This window comes from Barbatula barbatula, assembly GCF_947034865.1.
Source record: "Barbatula barbatula genome assembly, chromosome: 22".
NCBI classification, from domain to species: domain Eukaryota; kingdom Metazoa; phylum Chordata; class Actinopteri; order Cypriniformes; family Nemacheilidae; genus Barbatula; species Barbatula barbatula.
In genome coordinates, this window is record NC_136785.1 from 12612283 (window position 1) to 12621714 (window position 9432).

Sequence of the window (9432 nt, forward strand, 5' to 3'; positions counted from 1 at the left end):
AATAGGCTACTTGTCAAATGACTTAAAGTAATATAGAAATATTCCAAATGTTTCTTGATATTTATTAAATGCATTAATTATGTATATTCATATCAAATGACGCCACAAAAGCTCATCTTTAATCAGACTGGTGATGAAATAAATTAACAAAAATGCTATATGCATTTCCACAGTAAACACCCGTTGTGTATTGAACATGTTAAACTGACCCCTCTGATAATCCTGTTCTAAGGTCATTTGCACCAAACTGAAAACATAACGTTCAAAGAGTGGACGCACTATTTTTAGCCTAATCAATATCAAAGCGCAGCGTTTCTTATTGTTTACATTACATGCGCCTATATCTTCCTCCAGCGGTGTGATAATAAACTCATGAATGAATCAGTTTTCCCCTGACTCTAGTGCATCAAATAATTCGCTTGTATTTATAAACCGAAAGCGGATGTTGTCATGGAAATGTGTGCTAATGTGGCTTGTCCATTAACATTTGACAGCATTAGTCAAGCTGCAAGCTGGGAATGATCCGTGGGGGGAAGGGCAGACAGAAGGATGTTAAATAGGAAATTCACACACGTTTCCTGCTCTCGGGATCGTTACAAATCGACAACATCCTGTTCTTTTGTTGAGCCTGCATGACCTCATGCTGCTGCGTCATAAACGCGCTTCAGTGCGCGCTCCCCCCAACAGCCTTCGTTTAACAAAAACTCTCATTTGTTATTTCGATAAAGTACAAGGCACGTGAATCCCTGTCTAAACCTGTTGACGAAACCCTGAATGGTCGATTCCAATATTTTGACATGTGTATTGCGTCACATAGGCTAAGTATAGCTCTGTCCCACCATTGAATCACGAGCACTTGAACATCCACCTAAATTCCCGTGATGGAATATGTAGCTGCGTTACAGGTGTTGGAGTTTAACGTTAGAATTGGCTTACATATTGCAGGTCAGGACCTCAAGACGACTCGAATAAAACGATGTATAGAAAACATGAATTAAAGCAGTAGTGAACGCCTTTTTCATGTAATCCGCTTTGACATTGCCCTTGTGACGAAAAGCCCCCATTCTTCCATTCATGAAATCTCGAATCGGCGCCTGCGCAGTGATGTCCGGAGCTCTCCCATTCATAAAAGTGTAACCCCCGCATTTGCGCCCTGAGTCGTAATGCCCTCCCATTCACAAAAAAATCCGTCAAAGCATCTGCGCAGTACGTTTCTTACCCTCCCATTCATAAAAAGCCATTTGCCTCATGTAGTTGCAACATCGTATAGAGAAGATCGTGTCCTTACTGCAGTGCACATCGCACGGATAGTCGTCCGGATTTTTTTCCTCCGCGGTTTCGTTTGGATCTAACTTTTTCTACCGCTTGATACTGGAATATACGCAGTACCGTGTTCGTCTGGGAAGGAAATGTTCTGTTTTCTACAGCAAGTGAGTTTCTCATCTATTTTAAAATACAACTGTACAAAGGCTAAATGCAATTCTTCTTAAACCCAATGTTGTTGTTTTTTTGGTAATGCACGACTGCTGTGATCGATATTAATGTTGTGCGGTGGTTTATTTGATCCTTTTCGAGTTGGAGACGGAGGCTTTTCCGTTTGGCTGGCTTATCACTAAACCCCGATACAGATCGTTCTTTTGCAACACGATGCCCCCGTATTTGAGCCCTGTGTAAATATTTAACTACGGTAGGATCGCGGGCGATTTAAGAATGAAATGTACGCGAAGAACAGATGGAAACTAAAGCCGAACCGCACACATTTCCTATGGTGGAACGAGAGCATTTCGTGTTGCGTCGACCGATTCGCTTGCAGCAGGAGCGGGTTTATTCTGTCTAATATCATCGCGTGACGCGCCACTGCAGCTCCCGCATTCGCTCGTCATTCGGTCAGGTGGTCTTGGCATAAAAATATTTTTTTCCGTGGGTTTAAAGCTAAACGGAGAGTTCAACCTACGGCTGTGCTTTATCGGGACGTTTATAGAGTATGGTTGAAGAAATGTTTCAGATACGCAGTTTAGTCACAAAAAATGATCGGGTTCGCAGTTTATAACGAGTCTGAATCAAATATAAATCGTAAGATAAAAGGCAGGTCATCGTAAAGCAGTCGTTCCGACCGACACGCTTCCGAGTCGGCGTGGTTTTCGCTCGCGAGAGAAGCGCAGAGCCCTACGCACGCAACGTCCCGGTCAGGGGCGCTTTAAAATAGCAAACCATCTTACGCAAAAAACACGCAACAGGTTGATATTTTTCACGTTCCGTACCTTTTTCTACAGTTCTCTGCAAACAGACGAAGACACATTTCTGACGCTGAACCTTTTACAAGTTCTTTAATGAACATTTATGAAATAAATGCTACTAACGCTTACAGCCTCGGAGATCATTTTATTCCTGTAATGACTCGTCGTTTGCATGGTTTGCGCTTATAAACACATTTTCGTAAGGTTTGAAACGGCATATTAAGGTTATATGTCATTATTATTTAGAATATACAACTTACAAACTGTACAAATTACAAATAATTTTGAAGTTAACTGCATTTAGCTTGTTTAATATTATTGTTCCATCTATTGTTGCCTTTACTTTATAATATTTTAACATTTTATAGACCTAATAATTGGGGTCAACGTCTATATTCTCCACATCTATTTTGGTCTATGATGTAAGATACTATCTTTTTTACATGTACTTTGTGTTTAGTCACTTTCATGCAAACCTTTGTCCAACGTATCATGTAAAATGTAGATCAGGTCATTTGTATGGATAAATGTACACAAGGGCAGAATGTCCTCGTGTGGTTGTGTGTTTTATATTTATTTATATAAATACTAAGTTGTGCTGTTGCTCTTGCAGGAGTGCTAAATGCTGACCTGAGCTCTGGTATATGAGGAACAAAACCTACAGATGGAGTCAAGGGTTCCTCACCACATTCCTGGAGTCTCCTCCTCCATCATGGTGCAGCCATTGCTGGATAGCCGCGTCCCCTACGGACGACTCCAGCACCCATTAACTATCTATCCCATTGACCAAATGAAATCTTTGCATTTGGAGAATGACTACATTGACACCCCTGCGGTGATCTCGCAACAGCCACCGAGCCACAAGGCCACCACGAGGGGACAGGAAGTCCTGCTGGGAGCCCCACACCATCCTCATCTGTCCCGCTGTGAAGTCCCAGATGCCACTACACACCCCTGGATTTCTTTTAGCGGTCGGCCCAGCTCCATCAGCAGCAGCAGTAGCACCTCCTCTGACCAACGGCTGCTGGACCATGCAGCCCCTACCCCTGTTGTGGATCCGTATACCGCCAGCAGAAGCCTAGGTGCGGAGCAACCGAAGGTGCTGAGCTCTAAGACCCAGAACGTGAAGGCGGTGGCGGCCTTGCCAGCAGAGAAGAAGCACGCGCTGTTGTGCGAGAAGTGCGGCAAATGCCGCTGCACGGAGTGCACTTTGCCCAGGGTCCTGCCCTCTTGTTGGGTTTGCAACCAGGAGTGCCTGTGCTCAGCGCAGAATCTAGTGGACTCCGTGACTTGCATGTGTCTGGTCAAGGCTGTTTTCTACCACTGTACTGAGGATGAGGACGAGGAAGGGTCCTGTGCCGACAAACCGTGCTCCTGCTCACACTCGAACTGTTGCACCCGCTGGTCGTTCATGGCAGCCGTCTCATTGGTGCTGCCCTGCCTGATGTGTTATTTGCCCGCCACCGGATGCGCCAAGCTCTCGCAGAAGTGCTACGACGGTCTCAGCCGCCCGGGGTGCCGTTGCAAAAGCAGCCAGGGCTGCAAGGTGGCGGAGGTCAAGGCCTGTCCGGTGGAAAAACAGGCATCCTGATGGCATGTCAGAAATGGAGAGTACAGCAGAGACTGAGCAAAGTTTGCAGGACCCTCTCCAATCCTAAAATCTTGGTACTTACGGTTCACGCATGGTCGTCACGCATAAATTATTTCACCATGGCGACGTTTGACTGAAAACAGGGCCCGAATCTTTACTTGCCTATAAAGGAGAGACCTGCAATCTCTCCTCCTGGGGATCTCAAGATGGCCGTAGGATCAAAGCGTTCTGCCATTTCAGCCCCCAGCTAAAACAACTCAAACACAGAATGACACATCTGAGCAAAATGTCTGTTCGAAAGAGTCCAATCTCTCTTCTGACGTTTATTTTCTCTTTGGGTGGCTCTACAAAGTCAAAGTAAATATCACCCATTTAAGAACACTCTATACTTTGGCAAACCCTCTCCGGATCTGGTGCTGAGAAAAGGTTGCAGTGAATTCCAAGCTGATAACACGCGTCACAATCAAACTAACCAGACTTCATCTCTGTGCACAATCCATCAAGCTTGTTATAGAGCTTTATTTTCTCTCTTGCTTGACAAAACAACAAGAAGGATGTCTTCTATCTTCTGCGGGAACACATTGTTTGGGGTTTTTAATGGCGAGTAGGGGGATCCAGTCCCTTTGAATGACGACATGCCATAACACACATGAACTTCCATCATGTATCTTCCAAATGTTAGTGGTTCAATTTGATGTAAAAAATAACCTCAGGGATCATCAGTTCATCGGAATTACGTACAGCATGTGAACTCAGCTTGGAACTAAGTTTTAAAAAAAGGAAAGAAGTGACGGGCAATGGTATTTTGTGGAAAGACGTGAAAAGACAGCAATTCAGACACCCAGCATTCATAAGCTACGAGGAGAACTGGACCAGTAGTCGTGGGAAAAAGAGAAACGATACAAACAAAAAACACACGCCAATTGTATCACCATTATAATGAGTTAAAAGCACAGTATTATGTACAGTAGCATGTACAAAGTGTTTCACTGTAGTTGCAAAAATTCCTCTAGTTTAATACGCCACCAAACGTAACGCGCCCTAATATCCGATTGCTTTCTCAACATATATTTTTGTTATATGTATAGTTTAGAGATCTTGCCAAAGGAGTGCACCATAGAGATTTAGCTGACCATTATCATAATAGTTTGTTTTCAAGTGGGCATGCGTTGTTGTACTCTAGCCAATTTGTGCGACAGTAAGCTCTTAAAGGTACGGTGCTCTGCTTCCCGGGACTCCTCGAGTCTTGGAACATTAGGGAATATTGTCTGCCTGCTCGACACAAACCCACGGTTCGCGCATTTAATCCGAATTTACGCCTCGCTCACGTAGTCCCATGTACACAAACGTTCGTACGTGTTGCACAAATCCGAGAAGCAGAAATACACTACTGTTCTTAGTCTTGAATGTATAAGGCTAGGGTTTAAGTCTTTGCAATCTAACCCGTGGATAGGTGCCAGAGTAGTTGCGGACGGGAGGGGGGGATCTCGCATAGCTGCATATAGGGAAGAGTTGCAAATAGCTATCTTAGATTTCGACCTATGCAGGTTCTTGTAAATAGTCTGGAGAAACTAGCTATCTTAAAATTTTATGTTTCAAATGTCCTGAGGAATTGCATGGTACAATTTAATTACAATTCAGTACAAAAGTATATAAATGAATTATTATATTTTTGGGAGAGCTGGGTGCGGGTGGGGTACGTGGATGTGCCGTAGAAGGTAGGGAGCCTAGGTATTTCAATTACAAGCACTTGATTTAGAAAAGTGTGCCAGGCAATAAAAATACCTCTGTTAATGCTAGCCACGTCTCATTAGCACGAGAGAGACAAGGCCAATTTCTTGTCGCCCCCTGAAACTGTAGATTTAATCGAATTCACTGAAATAGTGCCATTTTATTTCGCTACAACAGTAACACCATTTCACCCAAATGTAGCCAAGCATTTTTTTGTGAGTGTATGTGCGTGCATGTTATTTCCTCCTAAAATGGTGCGACATCTTCCGTGATTGACACGTACAGCTGCTGTGTGAACCTGTTTGGTAGGAACAAGGAATCCCTCTCAAGTAACATTCCGTTCCATCTTATTTGGTGTTTTCTTTTTTGCCCCGCCTCCTCTTATGTCATTCATCACCCACAATCTTCTTGACTAGAGAATAACACACTGCTATAATCTACAAACGTCATGGTCGTTTGCGTAATAATCCGGTCAGCACAGAACTGAAAGATCTTCCTTCTCACAACCATTGACTAAAGCTATCTGTTGGCCACTAGGAACACCCATCAGTTTTAACTGCCTTCCAAACTGGGCTTGTGCTCTCTGCGTTTCTTTGGCTTCATTGTTAATGTTGAGGATAAGAGAAATGTGCTTTTGTTTTGTTTAAAAAAGCAAAAAGAGAAAAAAAATCTCTCACACATATGAAAATGTCCCTTTATAGATATATTTATTTTGAAGTTCTATTTTATATAGTATTTATTTAGATGCCTACTTTTGTTTGTGAATAAAAGCTTATGTCAAAACGGAATGTACATTGAAATCGGAAAATATATATTGTTAAATATAAAACTTGTCTCTTGTCTTCAGTGTCCTTACTCGCCATACTTTTACACATTTTGTAACAATTGAACCTTTTGATTGTTTAGGGATCATCTGATATTTTCCTTACTGGTAAACCACAACATTTAGATGATCAAAATGATTTTTAGAATTATAGTTCTTTTGTCTTGGTGTAAACCAGGTGCAGTCAACCATTCATGTATGAAAACACACACCGTTTTTTACTCAGAAACGGATTTATTTTATATTCCATAGTAATATTATTTCAAAGAATAATGTACAGTCATTATTAATAGTCATAATTATTATACAGTCATTTATTTTGGATGTTCACAATGTGAAGTGAATGTAATACATTAAAGGAAATTATTTAGCAAGAATGTAAAAATGGCAAGAATCTCCTAATAAAAAAACATCTAGTAAGAAAAATATTGGAATTAAAAATAACTGTGCAGATTCTTGACACAAAAACTGAACTAAATCCTACTTTTTGTGTCAAGTACTGTTTTTCTTCAGTACCTAAGTTTAAACGACTGTATCATGCTAGAACATGACAGATATGAAGCCAGAATGTGCTTCATATACAAAAAAACAAACATTGGACTGTGAAGTGCAACAACTGACCAATGAGTATCAAGTATTCCAGAGGGCCAAGGTCTACAACCAGGTCCAGTTAACCAATCATGGAAGTGGTTTACTAATGCCAGCATCTCACATAATGAGTACATATATTTATGCGAAATGCATTTTTTATTAATTATCAAACTTCTATTGTACATCCACCTGGAAATATCATGAATCTTGAATGCCGGAGGGCAGATATGAGATGAATTTAGATGGAATCACGTTCTGCAGGTGTGTCCTCATCATAAAACGCTCTATTGCCCTGAAGCACGTTACAGTAGTAGAACAGCTGTACGTCTGCCCTGCAGGGCTGCTGTAGAGCTGTGCACCTGTGGGACGACGGACATTCTACCCGATTCTCAGTCTGGTCTTCTGCACGGGTCTCTGGCTGGGAGTGACTTTAAATGAGATATAGGCACTGGCTGTCAAGACCGAGGGCTGCAGCTCACACGAACATACACGCTACACCCATACAAACACGGATGACTCACACGTCCATGAATCTGTGGACATCCTTCCAAGCCAAACACAGTTACACAAGTATGTTAACCTGTGAACCTATGACCGTATCGCGCACAGAAGCCATACATATCAGAACCCGAACACGACAGATTGCCCTTAAAATTATAGGTCTAAATATGTATTGCTTTAATTTTGTTGCATTAAAGAAAGTCTCCCTATAATTTCTGAGGTAAGGACGCTGGGGTATAATGTATGACTGCAGTCGGAAGTGGTTGCCAGGGCGTTGCTATGTGGTTTAAAGAGAACACCCCCTAAATCTCTAGGATATACGCATCCCCAGATATGAACCAGATCCCTCATCCAATGAAGGTTTTTTTTCACCTGCTTAAACCTCCGCCAGGCGCACATCGTATGTTTTAGAAAAGAACTACAAATGTTTTACAGGATTTGAAATGCCATTCATGTCTGCGTCAGTGTGGGACTTGATATGCAAAACATAATAGTTGGTTGAACGAGCAGTCAAAGTGACCACCAGTATCGGACTTGCTAATTCACTGGTTTTTAAAGACGACACTGTGCAAACGATAAACCGGCTCTAAATCCAAAAGCTTGGGTTTAAACCTATCTAGCGCATGCATCACAGACCCGAACTTTCTCCTAGCTGCTCTATCTGGCATCTGGTCTCGCTAGGTCACGTGACCCAGTCATTTTGTATAATTCAGTCTGCGTTGAGAGCCTGGCTTTCTTGTGCATTTCCGAAGTGAACTCATCCATGCTGTCTTGGTTCAAGAAAACGTCCTCTTGCAAATGACATATTGCAAAACTCATGAGCACATCTGGTGCTGTACTCACCCCCCCCCTCTCTCTCTCTCTCTCTCTCTCATTCACTCCTTCCACCATTCTCAGAAACAAATGCAATGCACCAGAGAGACAAACAACAGTGATGAGGACAGGGAGGTGATATTATTCTGAATCCTGTGTACGTGTGTTGAAATGGAAGTTTGGCATAGATGGGAACAGCAAGTGCTTGTCATTTCGTAACGCCATCTCACCATTTGTGTCAATCAGAAACAAACTGTTCTCGGATTTTCCGAATGAGAGTTTGGGTTTATCCCTTTTGACCCAACGCTGGGTTTGGAGTGTCGTGTAGTTAACTATTGTTTACATAAACAAAACTCCTGATTGTTATTAGTATTATATTATTATTATAGTATTATATACTATAGTATCATTATTTTGAGTATATATACAGCCACGTAAAAAATAAGAGACCATTTCAAAATTGTTCTGAATGTACTATTTTTAGGTATGTGTTTGGGTAAAATGATATTTTTCTTTCGTTCGGTGAACTACTTACAATATTTCTCTCAAACTTCAAATAAAAGTATATTTTTTATTTGCATTTATTTGAAGAAAATAAAAAGTGGAGAAACAGGTCGAAATAACAGATAAGATGCTGTTTATATTTTTAATGTGATTTTCATCACAGTTTTCATGCTTCTTGTCATGCTTTCATTGTTGTTGGATGACTTTATGTCACTCCTGAGGTTTGATTTTGTCGAAATTCAACAGACACTCGACTGAATGACCACAATACATCTAGAGATACTGAATGAAGGAAAAATGTGAAGGGTTTTTTCCGTCACGCAGGTTCACAACAATTTAGTTATGCATGTTTCGAATAAGATTCGTTTTTTAATATAGTTCTTTAACATCAAATCTGAGGTTGGATACATAAAGCTGTATTGAGAAGAAGGGAAAGACGGACAGCGGTGACCCTGCGAATCAGCCAAAAGTTTCAGTGGGAAGTGGCTTGCCACACTCATTTTGCAAACTCCATGGCACGGGCCCAAGCAAGCAACTTTTTAAACAAAGGGCTACTGTCTTGCATCATTTCCCCTCTCCGCCAGCACTCCGGAAAGCACTTCTTATCACCATTTATTGCCAGTCTGTATCAGAGGCCTGGA

At 41.7% G+C, this 9432-nt stretch overlaps 1 protein-coding gene across 1 annotated transcript; it reads left to right on the top strand.

Annotated features, from left to right (window-relative positions):
- Positions 1–1225: 1225 nt before the first annotated feature.
- On the top strand, positions 1226–6378 carry spry4 (sprouty homolog 4). Its single transcript, XM_079486051.1, has 2 exons — positions 1226–1430; positions 2851–6378. Exon 2 carries the CDS (start codon positions 2902–2904, stop codon positions 3826–3828), a length of 927 nt encoding a protein of 308 aa, XP_079342177.1. The 5' UTR covers positions 1226–1430; positions 2851–2901; the 3' UTR covers positions 3829–6378.
- The last annotated feature ends 3054 nt before the right edge of the window (positions 6379–9432 follow it).

Bases quoted from the DNA above. Each gene is read 5' to 3' on its own strand.
- spry4 (XM_079486051.1), top strand. From the start codon at position 2,902: ATGGAGTCAAGGGTTCCTCACCACATTCCTGGAGTCTCCTCCTCCATC.